Source organism: Biomphalaria glabrata, chromosome 7 (genome assembly GCF_947242115.1).
Source record: "Biomphalaria glabrata chromosome 7, xgBioGlab47.1, whole genome shotgun sequence".
Classification (NCBI taxonomy): Eukaryota; Metazoa; Mollusca; class Gastropoda; family Planorbidae; genus Biomphalaria; species Biomphalaria glabrata.
In genome coordinates, this window is record NC_074717.1 from 30,300,853 (window position 1) to 30,327,717 (window position 26,865).

The 26,865-nt window shown below is 37.3% G+C and overlaps 1 protein-coding gene across 2 annotated transcripts; it reads left to right on the plus strand.

Moving 5' to 3' along the window:
* The first annotated feature begins 1,814 nt into the window (after window positions 1-1,814).
* LOC106069968 (uncharacterized) lies at window positions 1,815-25,727 on the plus strand. Of its 2 annotated transcripts, XM_013229752.2 has the most exons (6): window positions 1,815-1,907; window positions 4,999-5,057; window positions 6,129-8,918; window positions 11,056-11,072; window positions 22,624-22,844; window positions 23,590-25,727. In XM_013229752.2, exons 2-6 carry the CDS (start codon window positions 5,048-5,050, stop codon window positions 24,833-24,835), a joined length of 4,284 nt encoding a protein of 1,427 aa, XP_013085206.2. In that variant the 5' UTR covers window positions 1,815-1,907; window positions 4,999-5,047; the 3' UTR covers window positions 24,836-25,727. The 2 variants fall into 2 exon arrangements, with proteins under 2 accessions (XP_013085206.2, XP_055892290.1); XM_056036315.1 differs by lacking the exon at window positions 4,999-5,057.
* The last annotated feature ends 1,138 nt before the right edge of the window (window positions 25,728-26,865 follow it).

A 26,865-nucleotide genomic window follows, 5' to 3' on the forward strand; every position in this document is an offset into this window, starting at 1 on the left:
CTCTTGCCCACTCGCATGACAATGTTTTCTTTTTGAATCAGCTAGTTTTTAATTTAGAACCAAAATGTTCAAGATGTTGACTTAAGGACATAGGCCTACATCTTGAATTTACATGAATAACTATAGAATTGATATTTAAAAAAATATATTTCAAAATGGCCTTTAGGAGCACTTAATTTTTTTATTACGCCTTTTATAGTGAAACATTTTTTCTTCTTGACTATCTTCTATTCATAAAGTGTTTTGCCAGATAATAAATTTTTTTTTTGGAATCTAGTTGATCGTTTTTTCTGATGCAGTCACATAATATGCTCAAATGCATAAGAACATCACCTTTAATGGACTTGTCAAGGAATGACAGAATTTGTAACGCGATACCATACACGTAAGGATAGGATCCATTCCAAACTGACTTTTCTTTGACAGCAAATAGCAATCACGGAGTGTGTATGTTTGCTTCGTTTTGTTTTTTAAACTTTCAACTTTCATTGTATTCACATCTAATTGCAACAATGTGTCAATAGGCCTTCACTGTCTCGATTTTGCTTTACAGCCTTGTTTCTCAAAAAGAAGTCATAATAAGCGTACCTCGTATTTTAATTGGCTTTTGCCTACCAGTTGTGAATCATACAAGTAACAGAATGGGAAATCCCCAGCACTGGTCGCAGATAATCCTCAAGATAACAATGAGATAAAAGAAGATCTAGATGAATTGTGGCTAGGCTAAAGGAAACATTAAAACTTGTAACTATATTTTTTTTTATAGTTTGCCGCTTGTAAGCATTGCATAAGCCTTCGAGACGCAGGCTTCGCGGACCGCCTTGCGCAGCCTCTGATTTCAAGACACTACAGTTTCTTGATTCAATGTTGATTTGAATCTCTTGTTGATGGCTTATAGGAAATTGAAGACGCACATGCATATTACATTTAGGACGGATTTAAGGAGTCTACATTTTTGTGATTATGAATTACGTTCCCTGACGTGACTTGCTCTCCAGAGTAAGTGGCCTTGTGAATGTTTCATCCTTATCGTTAACATTATGAGATCCATCAAGGTTCTTGAATCGGTGGAACCAAACTGGCGAGGGAAGTCACTTGCACATGTCACCAGGGATGTTCAGCAATAGCCTAGATATAAAAGAAAATAATGGACACGTGTTCTGAGTGTGAGTTTTCCGCCAAGAATCTCGTGCAGGCAGAAGGCAAACTTTTCACGGGCTCAAGAAGTACACTTGGTGAAATCTGAACAGGTATTTCGAAAACACCTAAAATGATTTTCCTAGAAATTTGACATTGACAGTATATCTATATCTGAGGGAAAAATTCTACCTAATTTGTTACGCAGTGAAACAATCTGATTTAACAGATAGGCATATATTTTTTTCCAAGTATCTTAAAATTTAATTTGGTTTACGTTGTTTTGTTTATATATTTTATACACTTTGATCAGGCTATCAGACCATCAAGCCATCAGGCTATCAGACCATCAGGCCATCAGGCCATCAGGCTATCAGGCCATCAGGCTATCAATGGGAATTTCCGCACTCGATTCAAATTTTTGTTTTTCATTCATTAAAGAGTTGAATAAATAAATACAATTACACAGGAAAGATTACTTGCAATAATGAAGTATCACAAAAAATAAATAATTGAGACATTACAGACCACGGACATCTTCATAATGGAGGAATGGATTGAAAAACTTTTTTTTCTTGTTTATCTGCCACAGATTTCACTTACAGTAAGAACCGGGTAAATGACCAGCTATTTTAAGAACAAAATATTCACACCATTTGTTATTCGTCTGGCGCACCAAAAGATGTATCATAGATTTTATTTAAAAAAAAATTGAAAGAAATTTAGGACAGCAAATTTGCCATAAGAGATGGATGTTTGGAGAAATTCTGGTAATTGTGGACTTTTTTAATACTAAATTAATAATTTAGCTTGAATAAGGGTTTACGTGAATGGTGTCCATAGATTGAATCAAGAATCGTAGGCAATAGAAAGCATTTTTCTTTTCATTGAACGCTAAGTTAGGCCTGTCATTATGTTCAGACTACATAATAACTAACATAATAGATGTCATAGATCTAGATCTCTAGTCTAGATTTAGATGTAATGCTTTTCGTTTCATCATTTTGCCGATTCATTTCATTCTATTAATAATTATTAAATAATGATGAGATATACTTAACAAAAGTAGCGTATGTAATCTATAAGATATGATAAAGGGTCTATTCAGCAGTCTTTTAATCTTTTGGACCTTTGGGGCACTACACATGATCTATTGACCGTCTCTCTCCATTTCTCTCTCTCTCTCCTTCTCTCTCTCTCTCTCGCCCTCTTTCACTCTCTCACTCTCTTCCACAATCAAACCAGTCCATCCCTGTATGTAGACCTCCCATCACTTCCTTTGCTTCTCCTTCTTTTCTTGGCACTGTTCCTTGCAGAAAAATCATTGCGAACCGCGAGAATTTCATTATATGGTCCGTATTTGTATTCAAAGACTTAGTAGAACATTATAATAATATTAAATAGACATTCCTAACACAGTTTCATGTAAACATTAGGCCTACATGTCAAGTTTTAGTCAGAAAGTTGGATTTTTATTAATTAATATATTTGACAAAGGGAACGCAACTGCTTGACTAGCGCGAAAAGGAAGGGGGGGGCGGAGGGAGACTAGGAAAATAGTGTTGTAATGTCAGTACGTTTATTTTCTTTTTCATTTCATTCTTTAAACCTTACAAGACCCACAGTGGGAGCCTACAGCACTCTCTCTGAGCCTGGGCTGACTGGGGGAGTGGGGCCTAAACGAATTTTCTTTTTTTCGTTTTAGGGGCGCCACTCTTAAAGGTTTGTGAAGCACTGACGGACACTATTGGGGATGAAAGTGGGAACCAATAGCCCTTGATTCCCCTTGCTTCTATCCTCCTCTAAGCCACTGGATGAAGAAGATTAGTTGTTGTTTTTTAAATGACTAATATGTAGAAGATTGGTAAAAATGAAAAAAAAATTAGTCCGTTATAGAAGATTTCTAAGACGAAGAAGATGATTTGCTTATGATATCTTGTCCAACGTCTGCTTGTGAAGGATTATTAAACTCAAAGCAAACAGAAATATTTGAGGACTACAAACATGCGTTTCATCGACCACGGGGATGGTTTTGAAGGAACAGAAAATAAGAGCTAGGTGATGTCACCAAAATGTCGCGAGCGAATATTGCTCAAAGCCACACCTCCTTAAGGCACAAGATGACCAAAAGTCTCATGAGCTGAAACACCGAGATGCATTGCAGGCGGTAAAAACTAGCATGTGTTCATATAGGTTGTGTGTGTGTGCGTTTGTGTGTTTCTATGATGACGGTGGGAAGAGACTTGCGAATGGTTGTGAATGATACATGATAGGTGGCATTGTCGTCATTGGTCTTAAATAAGACAGACGACTCCAGAACGTGAGACTTAAAGGTTGTGTTATTGTAGTGAGTTTGATTTTGTTAAAAATATTTTTTATATAGCAGTGGCGTCACTAGGGTTGGTGTCAACCGGTGCGGTAAGTTCAGAGTGTCACCCCACTCCTAAGAAAAAAACAACTTTCCCTTAAAAAACAAACAACTTTTTTTTTTGTTTCCTTATGTTAAACAATAAACAATAAATATGTAAGATATTTAATTCATTGGTTACACCCGAAAATAATTTTCAATTCTATTTTAATTTTTTTTTTTTTCAAAAGTGATTACATACTAGTGTTTCTCAGCTGCTTCCGAAAAGGCAAATCAAGCACTATACAGGTTTACGTCCTGCGAAACAACAAAGGATGTTGATCTGTTTTGTAGATAAAAAAAAGTTTGTTAGTGTCCATCGGAATCACCCTGGAAAATAGCAAGAGAGTAAGGCATCTAGGATCAATTTGTCCAGATTTAGCGACATGTCTAATGCAAATCCAGCGGTTGTCATGTGTCACAGCAGACCCTGAAACTTCTCAACACCGTGACGGATATAAGATAGGGTTTATCTTATCCCCATTTCTCTTTCTTGCAGCCATTGACGATGTCATAGAAATACATTAAACAGGCTGCATTCGGGTTCTCATGGGGTAAACAAAACCGTTTTGGATTTTGCAGACAACATAGCATTACTTTGAAATACAATTAAATGTATACACGAGATAACGGATAAAGATGCCCTCAAAGTTATGCATATTGGGTGCAGTATCAACATTGGTCATACATATCTAAACAAACAGAAATGTTAACCGATTTAGTCATTGTTATCACAAGCTATGGAGTTACATATCCTGTCGTTGCATGTCGAATGGGAAAGCAGAAGCCGATTTTCAAAAAGTACGGCCTATCTGAAGAAACAAATCAATTAGCCTGGTGATTAAAATCCACCTACTCAATACAATCATTCTCCCGAGGCCACCTGAGCTTCGAGACGTGGAAGGTTGAAAAGAGACTGAGCAGTGATGGCTGAGAAGGATCCTACGAATAACATACCGAGATAATGTTACCAACAGAGAAATCTTTTCCCGCACAGGCATTTGCCGTCTTAGGGAAGCGGCGACTGAAAGTCGATTGTCATTTGTGAGACATATCATTAGACAAGACCAAACACGTTTAACAAAGTCAGCCTTAACTTGAAAGCCGAAAAGAGGAACGCAAAAACATAGCCGTCTACGTTTAATCATGAACTCACCTTTTTAGAAGAAAAATGGCTGTGAAAGTCGCCTAAGACTGATTTCTGTTTGAGAGAGCTTGCAGCCCTATGTGTCGAATGGCGCGCGAGGGGCTTTGGTCTATGTGTTTCTCAGTATTTTATAATAAAAATCTTACGTCTGCCACTCAACTGATAAGATAAGGTGTTTGAGGAAGCGCCTTTAGCTCAATCAGAGTTGTCCGGGGCGAAGCCCTTGGCGCCTAGCCTTTGTCTACATTTCTAATCTTCAGAAACTCTTTCTCCTGGCGTCTACAACATATTATTTTTCTTCTAATAGGAAGATTACAAGTCAAATCATTTAGAGTGAAATTAAGAAGGTTTGGAACATGCTAAACTGTGAGTAATTTTTAGTTTTAAAAGTTGCATTTTGGAAAAGTGAATTTTTCCAACTTGGGTGTAACCCGATGCGGCCCGCACCCCTGCATCCACATAGTGACGCCACTGTGCTTAAGTATAGTAAATTTATTTTCTCTCATATCAACTTGATTTTGTCTATATTAAAATAAAAGCTATATTTAGTATTGTTCAGAAAAAAGTGACTCAAGTTATTTCAAGTGTTATTAGTTAAGATATAATACGCCTTGATAGGTTAAGTTGTCTACCAGCAGTTTGGTGCTACACGTCAACTGCTGATCATATAGCTTATCGTATCCGATGAGAAAACAACAACTTGTAGCTAGAGTAGGTCAGACCACTACAATGCTAGGGAGACAACGTGAAAAAGATCTATCAACATAATTAGACAGAGAGGATATGTAGGCTTAGTTAAAAATACAACGTTGGGACATAAGCATTAGAATGCCTGGGTTTCGGTTTGAAAAATAGATTTTTACTATTCAATGCATTGGGAACTGGAAAGAGTATTTGTTCGAAGCCTGTAAGTTATCCAGCCAATGCCACAATTTTAGTTGCCTCCCAGGTACATTTCCTGTAGACATTTGACATTTAGTTTATACTTTTCTTTTTTAAATTGTGGAGGATATTAAAACAGCACAGATCAACATGAATTTTGCCGTTTACAGGTTTATGCCCCTTCCAATGCAAAATAACGAAGTGACAGTTTATGAAACCAAAATCCGCCCATTCTTTCCGGTCAACAGCTGTTCTTTACTAGAATATTAAGAAAGAGGGCTGTCCATTCTTTCATTATGTCCAGCCTGATTTTACAGAATGTTAAATTGTAAAAATTCAAACTCATTGTTCTCTTTTCCTGGTATCTGATAGCCAGCAGTTGTTTTTTTTTTAGAATATACTCTCAAAGGCTTGAATTAATCTCTTAGCCTAAGCGTTCATGTTCTAGCTTTCAAAACTATTTAGGAGAATGTCGTATTTATTATAATAATTTTTATTATTAATAATTTTTATTATAATGTACCTTTTTCTTTTTTTCCCCTTACTTTCATTCAGTAAAGGCCCCGAAAAGGGAAGACAACAAAACAAGCAAAAGACTCCAAGCGCACACAATTCAAAGGGGAGATAATTACAGGAAGGAACACATTGCAGCGTCCATAAACACCAACAATCTCAGAGAAGATCTTTTGTTATCTCTCTCTAGTGCCATTGACTGTATGCCAAGTACTGACCACCTCGAGCAGTCCCCACCCCCAGTTAAACCTTCATTATCAGAATACCATGACCTCCCCCCAAATGCTCACAACAATCACGAAGCAAGCTTGAAGAGTCCCACAACATCTTTGGCTGCTGACATCACCTCTTCGTTGTCTAGCGCGGCCTTGACATTTGAAATCAATCAGACGTTGCCAAACAATCTTTCATTCACATCGGCAGCTAGATGGAAGATAGAAGACAGAAATATAAATTGTAACAGCCCCGACTTAAAGAAGTTGCCTACGTCCCTCAAAGTCAGCAGCAAAGAAGTCTTTGAAAGTAGTTCGGAAGAGAGAATAAGTCCAAAACCAAAAAGAGACTTATGGCAAAAGCATTGCCCGATTCTAAAAAACTTGACACATGACAGACAAACGTTAGCGTCAACTTACTCCACCTATAGTTGTTCTGACTTTTACACGGCTTTGTCCCTTGTTGACTTTAGGGAAAATATCTCCATAAAGGAAACTAAATTGCATCCTGTAGAGAACAATGGACAGACTAATAACGCGAAAAGTACCATAACCAAAACTTTGGGGGCCAATAATTATGAATCGACAAAGCATAACACCAAGAAGAACAGGAAACCATCGACTGACAAGCTCATACGAAACAAGAATTTCTCCTGTGCTGGAGATTGCTGCCCCCAAATTACAGGGTTTTCGGAAAACGTCTTTAAAAAACACACAACAGAAAATAAACATTGCATTAGAAAAAGAAGCGTTAAAGCTTCTTCACAACAAAAGAATTGCAAAAACGGGAAGCTGAGAACTGAAGATGGTAAAAAGGAAAAGTCAAAATTGAATGAAACAATCTTGCCTATTTTAAAATGTAATGACAATGATTGCAGACAGCTGGATGATTTAAATCCAGAAGGAAGAAAAATCATTTCTTTTGGTAACGAACTGAAAATGTGCAATGAGGTGACCGCTAAAAATACGAACTCAAAGCAAAATGATTCTAAACATTTCTTCCATGCTTTCTGTAACAAAACATACAAAAGGGCAGAACTAGATCATAGCAAACTGAAAACTTCCTCCGACAAACCCATGCATCACCAATCTGCTTGCACTCCAAGTCGAATGAATAACAGTTCAAACATCTTGGAAACAGAAGAAGACAATTCATATGTAAAACGTAATGTGAAAACTGTAAATCATAAAGATAGCACAGGAAATAGTAAAAGTAAGGAATATTTGAAAGCGGTTCTTAAATTGTGTTCCAGAAGGAGGACCTCGAATAAGAAAAAGCCTAACACAGATAAGACTTTCTACGCAAGAAATGACGGTCACTGTACTAGTAGCGACGTAAGAAAGCAACAGACTCATCAAGTTTTAGGGTGTTCAGAAAATCAGGACATTATTCATCAAAGTGACTGTATATATTTAGAAAACGATATTATTTCTGAACAAGATGATTGTGCGTTATTTTTGGATGATAAAACTATTGCAACAAGAATGTCTAATAAAGTGCACGCTAGAAGAGAAGTGGAAATAGACACACGAGATACTGTCAGAGACGAAGTAGTAGCAGACTTTGACGACAACGACATTAAGTGTGTGGACCAAACAAAGCACCGGGAGGGTAAAGTCGTCAAGAGTGGTGGACAAGAATTTGACGGAGATGATCAAGAAGTGGACTTGTGTGGCCAAACAGCGGAATTTGGTGGCCAGTTAGCTGGCAGTGTTAACCAAGATGTGGACATCCCAGGCAAGGGTCTGAACGTTTCTTTCATAGAGGTGAGTGACAGTGAACAAGGATTGGACTGTTATAGTAAAGAAAGATTGGACTATTATAGTAAAGAAAGAAACCCATTAGGTCCAAACGTGAATGTAGAGGATCAAAATGACGAGGTAAGCGATCAAGATTGTGAGGTGATCTGTTCACCATGTACTCAATGTAGCCAGAAAAAGAGCGATGAAGTTGTAAGGAAAAGCAGAAGCACCAAGAAATGTTCCATCAGTTTTGTCAGCAGAAATGTTGAAAACATGAATTTCCAAACGGAGATTGACTACGAGACAAACAAAGAAAATGTATCCACAGAGCAAGAAACCTCTAAAAATGATCAAAACACATTTCTTGAGCCCATCAGAAAAGAAGAATCCATTTTTCACATAACTAATACAGATAAACGATCCATACCAAACAATGCCAAAAGGGAACTTCAGAGCACTGACAGAGAAGAGCAAAACACATTTCTTAAAGCCAGCAATGAAGAGTTACATTCAGTTCATATCAAACACATGAATAGCCAAGATATACACCCTCCTAAAGAGAATGGGGAAGATCTAGACGCACCCAATGAGGCCAGCACACTCAATCAAATCCCACTTGATGCGGCAAACTCTAAAGACTGGAGAGCTTACGAGTCGACGAGAAATGTGCAGACGAATGTAGCTTCATTGAAATCAAACTTCCATAGCATGAGGGTCAGACAAGGGAAAAGATTCAATGCCGCGGTGACCAAATGTTCCATCACCAGAAGTTCCGCTTGCTGTCTCCCGACACTCCAGTCCTTGTATGAATGTGACAGCAGGTATTCAGCTTCTTCTGTAAGCCTGTTTGGTACCAAGTGCAGCCACGGTGATACTGGTAAGTCTGTGTCCTGTCAATCTGCAGCTTTGTACTAGTGTCAAGTATGAGTCCTGTCAATCTGCAGCTTTGTACTAGTGTCAAGTCTGAGTCCAGTCAATCTGCAGCTTTGTACTAGTGTCAAGTCTGAGTCCTGTCAATCTGCAGCTTTGTACTAGTGTCAAGTCTGAGTCCTGTCAATCTGCAGCTTTGTACTAGTGTCAAGTATGAGTCCTGTCAATCTGCAGCTTTGTACTAGTGTCACGTATGAGTCCTGTCAATCTGCAGCTATGTACTAGTGTCAAGTCTGAGTCCTGTCAATCTGCAGCTTTGTACTAGTGTCAAGTCTGAGTCCTGTCAATCTGCAGCTTTGTACTAGTGTCAAGTCTGAGTCCTGTCAATCTGCAGCTTTGTACTAGTGTCAAGTCTGAGTCCTGTCAATCTGCAGCTTTGTACTAGTGTCAAGTCTGAGTCCTGTCAATCTGCAGCTTTGTACTAGTGTCAAGTCTGAGTCCTGTCAATCTGCAGCTTTGTACTAGTGTCAAGTCTGAGTCCTGTCAATCTGCAGCTTTGTACTAGTGTCAAGTCTGAGTCCTGTCAATCTGCAGCTTTGTACTAGTGTCAAGTCTGAGTCCTGTCAATCTGCAGCTTTGTACTAGTTTCAAGTCAATAAGCAAAGATTAAAACAAAATACTAAGTCTATCATCGTCAGTTTATTTTATGACGTGTAGTCTAAGAGTTTTAGTCAAACTATCAAGAGGGATCTTGACTATTGATACGTTTGAAGGTAAAAGTGTTATAAAGCTTAAACAATATAAATGTGGAGAACTGATTATCAGATTCACCCAGATGCCTCCTTCTTGCTTTCTTTCTCTCCCCCCCCCGGTCCCAACTGGTCCAGACAAGTGATAGGATCATAGCACATTGAGAAAGCTAAAAGCATGAAATAGCGCTAAACAAAACAATAATTGATAAAATATTTCTAATGGCACAGATTTATTGTTGTTATTCGATCCGAATTACAAATCTAACACAAAATAATCGATACATTTACACTTAATTTAAGCTTTTTAATTCTTTTTTTTCTTGTTATATTATGACGCCCAACTCAATTGGTATACTGGCGGACTCTGAGAAGGGCGAATGCATGTACCAAACGACCACACCCTCTCCCAACCTAACACTAACTAAATTCCCCCCCCCCTTCCACTCAAAAGTACTGGATCCGCTTGTGACCTCAAGGCGCACCATAATTCCTTTGACCACTGAGGATTTCTTTCAGCAGACAGGGTTGATCGGAAGCTCTTCACCCCTTAGTCCTGCCTTAACGTTCCACAATGAATTCAGGTCATTCCCTTTTTTTTTTTAAATACGTTTAACAAACTTAAATGACTGATCCAAACTAACTGATACACGTAAATATAAGCTTTGTTTTTTTTTTTTAAAGTATTTTTTTTTTTTTTTTGTATTTTGCTTGTTTCATAGACTACATTGCTTGATGGTAGAGCCGCTTGAAGATTCTGCTTTAGGAAAGAACATTTTACCAGTTTTAAATGAGATCACTTGTTTAACATCGTGCTCAACGTACGACGTAGCTGCAGGCTTTCTGCTATCAACTTATAGACAAAAACAACGACAAAATATAGGAATATTATAATAAAACATTTTGCTATGTTTTGGTATAAAGACAAAGATAATGTGTCTATAATTTGGTATTCACAAAATGTGTTGATGTTGATGGCTATTTTCACGATAGTTAACTATCGATAGGTATCAGTCATAACTGCAGAATTTGATTGATTTTTTTAAATAATTTTTATAAAACATGTTTAAAAAAATGAGTAAAAAACATCTATATGTATAATTCTCTTCATGGCTCAACTATTCCTGTTACCACCAAGAAGTCATGGAAAGATCACTCTTTTACTTCTGCAAGTCGGACTAGAGTTACCCCACGTAACTTTAGCGGCGAAAAAAAAAAGAGAGGTGGGGGGGGGGCTAGAACTGGCCCTGCATAATAACAGCGTATGTTACGCCGCGGGTCGACTAGTTTTAAATATTTGAAGTTAATGTAAATAATTGAGTTGTTTTTCTTCTTTAACTAAAAAAATGAAAGAAATCTTTTAACTGTTAGTTGTTTGTTTTTCTATACCCTCAGAAAAAAGTAGACTAGAGGTAAGTTTTGTATTGGATATAAAGTTTGTTTTTCTAATGTAATTTCTTTGATCTACTCCAGAAGTTAGAACAGACTAGGTAGGACTAACATGACATGTTTTGAAATTATATTGTACAAAATTGAATAGATTGTATTGTAAAGCTTATATCAACTGTCTGTCTGAGTGGAATCTTGTGTAAGTTATTTGTCCCACACCCAATCTCGGATTAAGTTGAAACTTTACACAATTATTAAATGTCGATGGCAAAACATGAATTAATAAAACAAAATTATATTACCAATTAGCTAATCAATTAGTAGTACTTAATTAATTTTGTTTATATAGAAAATGTGTTAAACTTAATGGAGATAAGACTTGTGTAGACGGTTAAATCGTTCGCTAAAAAATTGAAACTAACACATTAGATAACCATGAACATTCTACTTTTATATGTACTTGAATAGTTCAGTGGCTTACACTACTGCCTTCCATTATTACATCTCTCAAATTTTTAAAGTTAAAAAAAAAATAAAAAAAATACACCTATGCCCCGGTCGTAATGAAATTAGCTTTGAATTTTTCACCGTTTCAGAGCTCACTATGGTACATGTGATATTTACCTGTAGTACATTAATCCGATATAGCGATCGATAACAGCACCTCATATCTCCCCTCCCCAACCTAATGTATAAATGCACCAAGTAAACACACAGAACAGCGTTTCTCAAACGTTTGCCAGAGGCGCCTCCAAAACAAAAAAAAATAGTTCCCCCCCCCATCCAACTGGGGTCTTAGGAAACATTGTACGCACCCACAGGAGGGTCTCGGAGGTTTTAAGAATGTAACACGAAAGAAAAGAACCTAAAGAACATACAATTTAAACAGTTCTTATTTTCGGTTGCTCTTTGCATATTGTTACAAATGACCAGTGACAGGAAGAGGTTAACGTGTGACCCCGACGAGATAACACAGCAGCGGGTGTTCCCTGGAATGTACGTGTATAAACAGAGACAGGATGTGACGTGTCCTTACATGTTATTCCAAAAGGTACTAGCAATGTCCAGTGACAGATAGAGGTCACAACTTGTGACCCCGGCAAGATGATACTGCAGCCAATGTTTTCTGGAATCTACATGTATAAACAAAGACAGGATGTGACGTTTCCTCACGTGTTATTCCAGAGGATACTAGCCGTGTTTGTGCAACTTTGGACAAGCGATTAGGGACTCTATATAAGCCAGAAAGTTAATGTGAAAGTCAGTCGTATGGAGTCGTGAGTGAGCCGTTACAGTCGATACAGACGATGTAAGACGTGTGCGGCTCTGTGGAAGAGAAATGTGTACGACTCGATGCAAGTTAACTAGGGTAGAGTTAACTGGAGTGGACTACTGTCGTTAAAGTCTATACAGCGAACTACAGTGGACTTGAGCCGTTACAGTCGATACAGTCGATGTAAGACGTGTGCGGCTCTGATTCGGTAGACTTGAGTACGACTTGGTTCAGCTTTGGGAGACCTGGAGCGACACTGGGAAGTGTGTCGTTGGTCTGTTCTGAGGAATACGGCTCGATGCAAGTAGAGAAGAGATGAATAGCAACGAAGTGAAGAGATGAATTGCAACGAAGTATAGCTAACTGTAAACTGACAGATATTGTACAGTCTTCTACGTTACATGTTACAGTAACAAATTGTTAGAGTTAATAGTCAATAAAGTTATATGAAGCTGAGAGTTTAGTCGTCAAGTTCTTTGCAGTGTTTTTATTTGTGTGCCTACTAATACATTTAGCCAGAAGATTCAGAAATACGTAACAATATATATATATATATATATATATATATATATATATATATATATATATATATATATATATATATATATATAGTTTAATTAAAAAGGGGTGGGTGCAGGTAATACGCATGTCAAATGAAATATAATAAATAAGGGGGGAAAAATTGCAAAATATAGACTCGACCCTCAAGTGTCTGAGACAGGGCGCCATTAGTTATATTGCTTTCATTTCGATATTATCTCTGACGTTGTATTCATCAATTTGATTTATTTTGTGTTTATATAATTGGAATATTGCGTGCGCTTCTTTATTTCGCGATTACAGTATATAACAATAAAATGTTAGGTTTTCTTAAGAGAATTAGTGTGGATTTATTAACGATTCACAAATTCTTGGCGACGCACGAATATTTTGTCAATAGACTTAGGTCTGGAAATACAAATTTTTATTAGCCACGCAATACAAGCGTCACAGGACTGATTTTAGCCATAGAGAAACTTTTTTTTCTTAAATCAGATATGTTGAGGCCAGTTTTTTTTTTTTTTTTGTTTTTAAAATATGTTTTTATCGAAACTATGCGCGGCACCTGGCAGATGACCTATGAACCCACTAACCTAGTTTGATTCTTTGGTCTTTTCTATTATAGCTAGCCTCTTGTTTAGAGCACAATTCTTATTGTGGCAGCTCCTTGTTGAGCACGTCAGTGACGGGTACCTTTGTCCGCTGGTGGTAGTCCGTTGTGTCATATACATGCAAAACTCTTTTGTCAAAGTGTCGTTGATTTAAAGACGGTGTTCTAGGCTAGAAACCCCCTCACCACCACCCCACCCCTTTTACACTACTATCGATACGGTCTATACCGCGCAGAGATCGATCTTAATCAATAAGGACTCGTTGTGTCATAAACAGGGCGACATTAGTCGCGGGGCTAAATACCTCAGTTTGTGTTTCCTGTGTCTTAACCGCTTCTAGCCCTTCACCACTTAAAGACAGACACACCTACACTAACCCAGTTGGAAGGTGTGTCAAGTTCCATGGTCTTTTCATCTGTGTATCTGTTTGGCTATATTGTTGTCAAAACAGCTGATATCAAACAAACGAAAAGAATAATATTAACAAACATTTCAAAGAAGCCAGTATTCATAGTACTGAATAAGTCCGCCAAGAGAGACAACAAAACAACAACAAGTGATTGATCCTTTGTTTGATATATTCTAAGGGCGAGTATTGACGTGTGTAGTTTCATACAAATAGAACAGGGTCGAGTAAATACAACAAAGAACAATTAATAGGAAGAAAAAAAGGACAAAAAAGTAAATGAGACACGAGGGAGCTGTATGATGATGTTAACTTGACTGATGATGATAACTTGACTGATGCTGGTAACTTCACTGATGACGTTAACTTGACTGATGCTGGTAGCTTCACTGATGAAATCTAATTATTTAAAACTGTTAACTTGACTGATGTTGGTAATTTCACTGATATTTATAACTTACTGATGCTCGAAACTTGACTGATATTGGTTACTTGACTGATGATGGTAACTTGACTGATGATGTTAAATCAAATGATGATGCTAACTTGGCTGATGTTGGTAACTTGACTGATGATGACATATTGACTGATGCTGGTAACTTGACTGATAATATTAACTTGACTGATGCTGGTAACGTGACTGATAATATTAACTTGACTGATGCTGGTAAATTAATTGGTAATGTTAACTAGACTGATGCTGGTAACTTGACTGATGATGTTAAATCAAATGATGATGTTAACTAGACTGATGCTGGTAACTTGACTGATAATATTAACTTGACTGATGCTGGTAACGTGACTGATAATATTAACTTGACTGATGCTGGTAACTTGACTGATAATGGTAACTTGACTGATAATATTAACTTGACTGATGCTGGTAACGTGACTGATAATATTAACTTGACTGATGCTGGTAACTTGATTGGTAATATTAACTAGACTGATGCTGGTAACTTGACTGATGATGTTAAATCAAATGATGATGTTAACTTGACTGATGGTGGTAACTTGACTGATAATATTAACTCGACTGATGCTGGTAACTTGACTGATCATATTAACTTGACTGATTCTGGTAACTTGATGGTAATATTAACTTGACTGATAACTGGTAACTTGACTGATACTATTAACTAAACTGATGCTGGTGACTTAAAAGAACAGTCCGATACTTGACTTTCCTATCTAGTTATTTTCTCCGAAGAACTTTGTTTTACAAACATTGACTGCCTACTGCCAGAAAGTAAGACGAGTAATATCAGCTATTCAATCCTTAGAAGTTGTCTCTGTCAAGTGTCATTGTTGCCCTCATTCAACTTTGGCTTAAACTATAACAGTAATGATTATTATCACTGGTTCGATCAGAGATCGTAAAAAATCGATAAAAATACCCAGCTTTGTCGAATGTGTCTCAGGAAATGAATGCGACCGCATTTGGTTCCGGTCTCATACTGAACTCAAATGAAAACCAGGCTTAAGGACCTTTAGGTGAAGAAACTTTGTCGTCTGTGTCACATGAAGCGTGAAGCTCAGATGTAGATTGTACCATTAGCGGACTCTCATTTTGTTTATATTGAGTGACGGATTAGTTTCCAGGTGTCATGAGTATTCTGCGATGTTGAAATCATTCCGACAAAGTGATTAATTAACAGTTGTAGTGTCAGCGTTCAAGTATTAGTTTCGTCGTTTAATTCCTTTCGGCCATGAGAGTATTGGGGGATATTAATTATTTCGATAAGGTGAGTCTGAGTTGAACGTGTTCATTACAGTTTGAGTTGAACGTGTTTATTACAGTTTGAGTTGAACGTGTTCATTACAGTTTGAGTTGAACGTGTTCATTACAGTTTGAGTTGAATATGTTCTTTACAGTCTGAGTTTAACATTTTCATTACAGTCTGAGTTGAACGTGTTCATTACAGTTTGAGTTGAACGTGTTTATTACAGTTTGAGTTGAACGTGTTCATTACAGTTTGAGTTGAACGTGTTCATTACAGTTTGAGTTGAATATGTTCTTTACAGTCTGAGTTTAACATTTTCATTACAGTCTGAGTTGAACATGTTCATTACAGTCTGAGTTTAACATTTTCATTACAGTTTGAGTTTAACATTTTCATTACAGTCTGAGTTTAACATGTTCATTACAGTCTGAGTTTAACATGTTCATTACAGTCTGAGTTGAACATGTTTATTACACTAAGAGTAAATAAAAAGTAAATAAAAACTTAAATCCCATTATCTTCTTCTAGCTAAGTAACATACGTATTTCGTAACATGACACCATAGTTTAAAAGTAACATACGTAACCTCGTTACATGATACCAATAGTTCAAAAGTAACATACGTAACGTCGTAACATGACACCCTAGTTCAAAAGTAACATACGTAACCTCGTTACATGATACCCTAGTTCAAAAGTAACATACGTAACCTCGTTACATGATACCGTAGTTCAAAAGTAACATACGTTATCTCGTTACATGATACCATAGTTCAAAAGTAACATACGTAACGTCGTTACATGATACCCTAGTTCAAAAGTAACATACGTAACGTCGTTACATGATACCCTAGTTCAAAAGTAACATACGTAACCTCGTTACATGACACCGTAGTTCAAAAGTAACATACGTAACGTCGTTACATGACACCGTAGTTCAAAAGTAACATACGTAACGTCGTTACATGATACCATAGTTCAAAAGTAACATACGTAACGTCGTTACATGACACCGTAGTTCAAAAGTAACATACGTAACGTCGTTACATGACACCGTAGTTCAAAAGTAACATATCAGTTGGATCAACTAGGACAAAATAATTTTCTTTCTAGAACAAAATAAAAATTCTTAAAGTTTTAAAGAGAAAACATTCTGATGTTTCTTTCAATATAAACAAAAAGATTCGGATCCCGAGATTCCTTGACCAAAAAGATCAAATAGTTAACAAATGTAATGATAAGTCTCTTTTTCTTGAAACAAATGTAATGAAATGTCTCTCTCTCTCTTGAAACAAATGTAATGATAAGTATCTCTCTTGAAACAAATGTAAGGATACGCCTCTCCCTTGAATCTAATGTAACGATAAGCCTCTCCATTGAAACAAGTGTAATGATAAGTCTCCCCGTGAAACAAATGTAATGATAAGCCTTTAATTTTGGGATCTTTAGGGCACCTCCGAGTCTACCCATTCATTAGTTTGGGAAAAGTAAAGGCGGTTGGTAGTAGGGCCTGCCACATGACCTTTACATTATCTGCCCCTGAAAGAGAAGGTCTACTTACCATACTTTAACAGGGATGGGCGATGACTTGCGACTGTGTCTAAAACTGCTGCTAAGATTTCAATTTAAAATTATATCGACATTTTAAGGGCGTCGGGAGAGTTGGGTTAAGTCAAACAATTTTTTTTTCATTCGAATAAATTTCTGGTATTTTAGGAAGAAAACCAGATTAAAAAAAAAATTTGGAGGTCATATCCATTTTTGTTTCGTTCACAACCATCTAAATATTTTATGCGCAACGCCTCTGAATCGTCGTTTGATCTCATTTTTTTGTTGTTCGAACTCTAGAAATGAATTATGCATGTCTCAGTCTACAATCTTCACTGCTATGATCGCGTTCCTAAGAGGCTTAACCCTCGTGTGTTAATGGGTTAATACGAGGCGAGTTATCCTCTTGTTGCCGTGATACCGTACACAAAGCCCCGTCGATGAAGGGGCGTGGCCAATGCAGGAAACTCTAAAAGGGATGTGATAACACTTTGATTTCCGCCTTAAAGGTCGCGATAACTTCACTGGGAGATTAGGACAACTCAGGGTTCTGGTCGATAGTTATAATCAACGTTGTTATGCTCTCTCTCTCTGAGCCGCCCGGGACAGCTTAGAACATAATGATAGACTGTGGAGACATTAAGACCAAATGTCAGGGCTGTGTCTTAGTGGGGAATAAAATAAATGTTTTGTAGTGATGACATCATTAACACAGGACATGCTACATACTTTACCATCAGAGAGAGAGAGAGAGATAGACAGACAGACACAGACAGACACAGAGTCAGAGAGTCAAATTATAATGTACGCACCAGATAGATTTCTTAGTAAGTAAGAAGAGATGATGTTAAATTGTAAAAGAATACACCCTTCATCCGGATGATTTTAAACACAATGAGATCAATATGACATCATTAAAGAAAAAGAGAAGAGACTGAACAGTATAAGTGGTTAGTAAGTTGCTAATTCTGTGCCTAGTTCAATTTTACAGAGAAAGATTTGGAATTGGATAATTGCGTGAACTAATCACGAGTCTAAATTTTAAAGACAAAACATTCTGATGTTTAAGATCCTAACAATTCCTGCCAGTCTTTATGAGAGCTACAAACAAGGATTTCTCCATTTTAAATATTCTTAACAAATGCTTTCTCTTGAAAAGATCCTCAAACAATTTACCCTGCCTCTAACATTGAATGTGTGCATTGATCATGTGACGGGGGTGGTGATTCATGCGATGTAAAGCAGACTCAAAATAAGTTTTGTTGTTTTGTTGACCATGGAATAGTGGTCAAAATGTCCGGTCGAGCATAAAAGTTGTGAAACGGCATGTATGTAGGCCTACACTTGTAGCAGTTTAGTCATAACCTGACCAGTTGCTAACATAACATTTGATGTCATGAGATAATAGCGTCCCCACTACCCCCTTTTTTTTTCATTAAGAGATAACCACATACACCGAGCTCCAGAACAGCAAACACACACACACGCGTTTCATTTTAATTATAAAAGTGAAGAGGTTTCCTGTATCAGTTGGAGGTCTGTAGATTAGAAGGAAATGAAACCCTCGAGTCCCAGGTTGATATAAGGTACAGAAAGATCGGGAGCTGAACACAATCTAATAAAACTCTAGAGTTGTGAAACAAAGAGAGACAAATGTTGTGTAATTCGCTGTTTTAGTTGTCATAGTTATCTCTCTTGGATATTCTGGACAAGTTAAACATGGTATAGGATGATTTCTTTTTTTTTTCTTTTTACAAAGCTTATGTTAACTTAATCCATCTGTCTTTTTGTCTGTCTGTCTGTCTGTCTGGTAGGTTTTTTAACACTTTAGTGTTCTCTCACTTCCCATTATCGATCGAGTTCAAATTTTGCACTTTTATTCATTATCAATCACAACACATAAATCAATATTTTTTTTTTAGTGGTAATTAATTAATTTTGTTTTGTAAAGAAAAAAATTAATCTTGCAGTATTGAGAGTCATTGCAGTAATTTAGAAGTTCCTTCCCTTTTACTAGTTTGTTTTTTTTAATTATTTTTTTTTTTGTATTTTGCTTGTTCTTCTATACCATTGATTGTTTTTAACCTCCAGTTTACGTTTATTTTATAGTAGTATTTTTTTACATTGTTTATTTTATGTCTGTGAGTATGAAACCATAATGATGTGATAGTGATTTAATAGAAGAACCATACTGTTATATAGTGGAACCATAAGGATGTGATTGTGATAACTTTATGCTGTGATTGTGGTAATGTAATGGCTTGATTGTGATAACATAATGACATGGTTGCGGTAACATAATGGCGTAATTGTGATAAAATAATGATATGATTGAGGTAACATAATGACGTGATCGTGATAACATGATGACCTGATTCTGCTAATGTATTGATGTGATTGAGATTACACAATGACATGATTGTGGTACCTACTTCTGTGATTGTGGTAACATAATGATGAGATTGTAGTAACATATTGATATAAACTTCATTAGATAAGACTAATGCCACGCCATTGACAAGTTTCGATCCTCACCGTTTAAATGCAGGCCTGTTAAAGTGCTTAACGTACAGTACATGTTCCTAATGAATTAACCATTTTTCTATTTGATTCCAGAACCGCTCACAATTTCCACGCCATTAATTTTGTTTTATACGATCTGTTAATCCTTTCCCTTTGACACAGCGAGGACATCGTTGTGCGTCGTGAAGCCAAGTGAATCGATCGCTAGAGAGGAAGTCAGTAGCAGGGGCAAAACTATTCCCTCCACTCAATGATGAGGATATAACCGACCAGTTGTATTGATAGAGAGATATAAGCAGACTAACACTTGTATTGAGACAGTTGACCAGACTAACACTTGCGTTGAGAATGTTGACCAGACTAACACTTGTATTGAGACAGTTGAACAGACGAACACTTTCATTGAGACAGTTGAACAGACGAACACTTTCATTGAGATAATTGACCAGACTAACACTTGCATTTAGACAGTTGACCAGACTAACACTTGCTTTGAGACAGTTGACCAGACTAACACTTTCATTGAGACATTTGGCCAGACTAACACTTTCATTGAGACATTTGACCAGACTAACACTTTCATTGAGACATTTGACCAGACTAACACTTTCATTGAGACATTTGACCAGACTAACACTTGCGTTGAGACATTTGACCAGACTAACATTTGCATTAAGACAGTTGACCGACTAACACTTACATTGAGACAGCTGAACGACTAACACTTGCATTGAGACAACTAACCAGACTAACACTTTCATTGAGACAGTTGACCAGACTAACATTTTCATTGAGACATTTGACCAGACTAACACTTTCATTGAGACATTTGACCAGACTAACACTTGCATTGAGACAGTTGACCGACTAACATTTGTATTGTTGACTGACTAACACTTGCATTGAGACAGTTGACCAGACTAACATTTTCATTGAGACATTTGACCAGACTAACATTTTCATTGAGACATTTGACCAGACTAACACTTCCATTGAGACATTTGACCAGACTAACATTTGCTTTGAGACAGTTGATCGACTAACACTTTCATTGAGACAGTTGACCGACTAACAATTGCATTGAGACAGCTGACCGACTAACACTTTCATTGAGACATTTGACCAGACTAACACTTTCATTGAGACAGTTGACCAGACTAATACTTGCATTGAGACAGTTGACCAGACTAATACTTGCATTGAGACAGTTGACCATGCACTTGCAAGGAACTCGCATTGCTCGAAAAAACAAAGACAACTGAAACAAAACAAAAGAAAAAAAAAAGAAAAGAAGGGTTACGAATAATAATGAGTAACCAGATAAAAAAGGGTTATTATCAATCGTGTAAGTCTCTCAGTCGATTAGCATCTGGCCGTTTAATGTTGAATTGTCATATAAAACAAAAAGATAGTTAAGAGAGAGAGAGAGAGAGAGAGAGAGAGAGAGAGAGACAGACTGAAAGACGGAGAGAGAGACTTTATGGTAGCACAGACAATTAGACGTACTATGATAAGTTAAATGCTGTATTTATCGCAAATAACAGAACTGACTGCCCACAATGACTAGAAAGTCTCTACCAACTAGAGTTGACTAGAAGGTTACACGTTCAAACAGATTGTATAATAATGATAATGTTATACATAAAGGTTGTATTGTTTAATTCCTGAGACACCAAATGTACATACATTAAAACATAACCAAATAAAACACTCTAAAAGATACAACAATACAGGGACATTTCTTATTCTATATGCCAGGCCTGATTCATGCAAATGTTCCTTCTTCCCAAATAGAGCTTGGACTAGGTTGCCTGAATCAGGCAGAAAAAAAACAAATAACTTAGAAGAGTTTTGAGTCTGTAATTAATATGCATGACAAAATTAACATATGGATACGCGTAGGAAATAATTATCTTCTGTGTAGGAGGAGCGTTTGTATTTTAATAGAGAAAGAAGTGAAAGTAAAGATAAAATACTCATTTCAGTTGTCGGGGTCATTGCAGTGTAAAAGACTAAGCGAAGTCCCGTGCCATCCGGAAAGATCACAAACCTATTATCGATCGAACACAGAAATCTGAAACAAGAATTATTTATCGGACACAGGTGTTGAGAAGTCAATAAGAAATTGAGTCAAGGTGTCATGACGTTAGTTAGGATAGCTGCCTGGTCCTTGCGGTATGCGCGCTGGACTGTCTTTCGGACTTCTGAATGGCCCCGGGTTCATACCCTGCCCGCTGCCACCCCCCCCCCAATCCTCCCCCGTCGTCCTGCGGTTTAGACTTCGAAGTCAATTATCTTTAACTCTGAAGGAACATTTGAAACATGTAAAAAATTTTACAAACAAACATTTTAGGAAACTAATTGTGCATAAATACTGTAATGGTTTAGGCCTATGCCAGTGAATATAAACTAACCTGCTCAAAAAGTGTTTTATTCACTAGTGGTCACTGTATGTTTGTGAAAGTTGAACACTGGACACTAATGCTGAAAGAAGAATCCAAGCTTTTGAGTGTAAATGCTACAGACAAATGCTGGGTATCAGATACCAGCAAAAGAGAACCAATGAGTTTGTACTTGTACACTCTGGCTGCCAACAAGGAGGAACAGTAATACTGTGAAGAGACGAGAGCTGAGCTGGTTTGCTCATGTTGTAACACCTTAAGGTACAGTTGAGGGAGTACAAAGAAAGGGTCGTCCAAAGAATGGACTCTCTCTTGATATCTTGCTAAGAACAGTTACAGACCGGCAAAAGTAAAGAGATTTGGTTACGCGAACAGTCGCTGCAACCCTATGACGAAAGTCAACGGACAGATGACAAATGATGATAAAATGAAGTTTAAAAAATTCTTTTAACTCGAGTAACATGCGTTAAAGCTAGAATAAAATATAATAATATCAAGATTATTATTATTATATATAAACACATATTTTTTTCACATAATATTGACAGAAACTCAGCCGGCCACATGGTGCGTCACCAGTGTTACGATTGCCGGCGACACTGCCAAAACATATCGATGATGACACGCCAGCGATCTGTGACCCGGAGATCCAAGCCTTTCACGATCAGCTCAGCTCTAGCCTCCAGACATTCCAGCCAAAGATATGGAGACCTTTGACCCCGGATTTCCATAGGGCTATCACCCCATGTCACCGACCTTCAAGTGGCAGGTAGGGAAGAGTAGTCCTGCACTAATTAGGTCTTGGTCGTTTACTTTGATGTATATTAATAAACCCATAGTTGAATATTGAGCAAGTACATAGGCATCTAATGTCTTTTAGAAATGTGAACACCAAAATATTTAGATTGGGATTTTCAAACTGAAATTCGAACACAGTAGTTTACAATTTGCTTTTCAAGATCCCTATTGCGTTCTTTAAGTAAAAGAGAGAAAAAGAAGATAAAGCAATAAGAAGAAACGAGGTGGCGATTCAATGGAAACTTAATAAAAGAAACGCGAGAAAATGAAAAGAGAAAGATAAAAAAAGAGATTTAGAAATACATAGAGAAACAATGTCAAGGACGCCTTATAGACAGATAAATAATAAACTAAATAATAAAAAGGACTTTGTGCTAGAAATATGAAATATGACTCTACAGTGCTGAAAGAGCAAAAAAGTTATGACATTTTACGTCTTGAGAAATAATTCTCTCCCTTTGCAACTTGTCACGTGACTAAAGAGGCCAATCTTTGATACACAGCTGCGGTCACAATTTGGGCTTCTGTAATCACCAGGCGTTTTACACTTTTACCGTTCTTTCTACTTCTTGTGTTTAAACCATCTGCAATCCACTATATTCTATATATAATTTACACCGGATACACCTAAAAGTTAGCTACTTATAGTTATACTTTGATGTATGTTTGCCTTTCAAAATATTTGGAAACTTCCTAAAAATATTTGAATGTTACAGATGCACTGGCAACGGCGCGAGACCGATGACAGCAATGAGCGACCCCGTGAGAACCAAGACGATCAGCCGTTTGGGTCTCGGGAGATATCTTCCACAGCGACCCGACACCCCAAGGGTTAGCCAGGGCGACTTCGACACTCTCACTCCCCGCATTATATCTGAGCTGATCCCAGACATCCGACCGAGAACGCCAACAGCCACCTACGGAAGCATTGGGAAAGAGAAGCAACTCAGCTCAGAACATTGCGAGTACAGGCAAACCTGTGACGAGTTATCGGACGACGAATTTGTTGCCTCCAGCGGCGAAGACGACGACAAAGACGGCTTCAGCGACAACGACAGCATATCTGAGCTCGAGAGGGGAAGCGAGCCCCTGGTGGATAGGAATCGAACTATTCCGGAAATTCGACTGCGACCAGAGAATCCAGACTCCGCCTACATCCCGCCAAGGAAGTCGGACATGAGGCGGTTTGACTTTGACGCAGAGAACAGCGTGTCTCCAGAGTACCAGTTTCAGTGCCCGCTGCCGCTCGAGCTCACTAAAATAAACATGCGACACTGCGCGGTTAACAAAGTTAACTGGCGTTGTTCCAGCTACGCGGCCAATATCAGGGATCCCCTGACTCATAAGATGATGGACAGACTCATAGAAATTGAGCGACATCAGGTGAAAACGGAAAAGTGGGAGGCCAAGAGATTCAAGAAGCAGAAGAGGAAGAATCCCCTGATAAAACCGCATTTCCCCAAGCCAAAAGATAAGCGTTGCTGCCAGGCCTGTCTCCAACCAGCCTGCGCGGGTGACTGCCCTTTGAAGCGCGCTAGACCGGATGTCTGCACCCTATGCCGCCAGCAGTTCTGCACTGGAACTTGCTCTGAGACTAAGTACGACCAGCGCATGCGCCTCCCAAGGGAAGACACTGAAATCATGCCACAGTCGTCCATCAACAAAGCTTGTAAAACGTGCCAAGGCCAAAACAACGCCAAGGTCATCAACTTGACCTATGTGGAGGTAGGTCGACCGAATTCAGCGTTCATCACATTTAGCCGAGGTCAGGGATCTGCCGTCATCAAAAGACCATCATCAGCGGAATGTTTCCCTCGAGCTGCCAGCAAATCGAAACAGGAGCCCAAACAAATCTTATCACGTCACAAGAAGCAAAGAGGAAGAAACGGACTAAGTCCTGGGAGAAGCTTCAACTCAAATTTAACTCTTTCACTAACAGAACTCTCTTTACTACATCAGTGACCTTAGTAGGATTGTATTTGTAGATATGTGTAGACACTGATGAATCATCATTTTGAAATGTGTAGACTTTGATGAATCATCATTTTGAAATGTGTAGACATTGATGAATCATCATTTTGAAATGTGTAGTCATTGATGAATCATCATTTTGAAATGTATAGTCATTGATGAATCATCATTTTGAAATGTGTAGACATTGATGAATCATAATTTTGAAAACAAGAAACACATGTTCAAGTAAAAAAAAAAAAAAAAAAAACCACCAGGATTCAATTTGTTAACTTGATTCATCCGCTGCGTTATTTACAACATTGGGCCATTAAAAAAAAATATTCATCCTGTGTAATTTCCAACATTGGGTGATTTGTCTTAAAAGAATTATCCTGCGTTATTTCCAACATTGGGCAATTTGTTTTAAATATATTCAACCTAAGTTATTTCTAGCATTGGGCAATTTGTTTTAAAATATTCATCCTGCGTTATTTCTAGAATTGGGCAATTTATTTTAAAAGATTCATCCTGCGTTATTTCTAGAACTGGGCAATTTATTTTAAAAGATTCATCCTGCGTTATTTCTAGAATTGGGCAATTTGTTTAAAAAAAAAATTACAATCCACTAATAGTGTTGTTTTCAAGTGACTTGTTGAATGCTTTCTGTATAGATGTTATATCTATTTAAATTTCTAAGAATATTTAAACTCGTATATGTTATGTGGTAACAACAACAACAGAACTCTAATCCTACTTAACTGTTTTTTTTTAATAGGAAAATCGCTACTGTTGTTACTTTTAAAAAAGCTACTAAGCATACACTAATATTCATACAACCAGAAGTTAATCTTGGCCGAATATATTTTAACTAGTCAATTATCCAAAGAAAAAAATGGGAGGGTCACATAATAGTGGCGGAGCTGGAATCATCTCTTTGGAGGCCCTTACGTTCTTTCGATAGCTTTTATAAATATTCCCTTATTAATAAAAAAAAATACTTGTATCTAAAAGCACGCTATATTTATTAGAAAGAGTACTTTTTAATTTAACTCACTTTCCTTTAAAAAAAATTGAATATGCATATTTTAGTTTTAAAAAGTGCACGTTTCTTTTAGTTTCTGGAGTCTAACGCCTTTGGTAGACGTATTTGTACTGGTATCTACATAGTCCAATCATGCTACAACTACAACTAATCACGTGACATTGTTGTCACCTGACGTAAGATTGAAAGTGTTAGTCTTGAAATGAGAAAAAGTACTTACAAAGTTTCTGACCCGTCGAAATTCCGATATATATTTCTTTTTTTTTTTTTTGGAGGTCCCTTTCTTGTGGAGTCCCCGAGGCTGTAGCTCCGCCTGACCTCTCTTTAACCCAGCCTTTGGGAGGGGGTGCAATGAAAGGTTGTATTTTACTCGGTAGTAGCACTGGGTTCTGCCTAGGAGTTTGGTACAAGTCGAGAAATGAATCATTCGAATATTCAAGTCTATATTCTAGAAGGACGAATTGTGTGTACCAGTCAGTAGCCCAGGCTTGTTGAATTAAATATGAAAGCCATCTTTCAAACAAACACATCTCAAGTAATATGTTGCATACATGTAAATATCGTTTCTATAGAAAAACCGGACGCCAGTTCAACAAAATAAAATTATTCCAGAAGAATCTTTGATTATACATTTAAATCTGTCTTCCTAGAGGACAGTGATGGGCAAATTTAGTTTAGAAACTAGCCAGTGAATTTCATTCAAATTACGAGGTCTTTATTCTGAATAATCAATGTTTCTACCAATAAATATTTGCTTTGGTTTGAGCTCCACATACTATATTAGAACATAGAACTCAGTTGATTGAATTGAAGTGTTTGAAGTGCAGAACAAAGAATAGAAGAAATATGAACGAAAAACAAACAAACCCCAAGCCACTCGGTGTTTGAATTTGTTGGTAAGAGTTGACTGAGATCTAGTGTGTGGTATTCACTTATAACTATCACAAAGATAAAGGCGAATTAATTGCTCATTCTTCTCTAGCACTGGCACCCATTG

Coding starts and splice junctions, on each gene's coding strand:
- LOC106069968 (XM_056036315.1), top strand. CDS start 1,886: ATGGATGTTTGGAGAAATTCTG. Junction 1,908..6,128: donor GGATGTTTGGAGAAATTCTG/GTAATTGTGGAC, acceptor ACTTTCATTCAG/TAAAGGCCCCGAAAAGGGAA. Junction 22,845..23,589: donor CACCGACCTTCAAGTGGCAG/GTAGGGAAGAGT, acceptor TGAATGTTACAG/ATGCACTGGCAACGGCGCGA.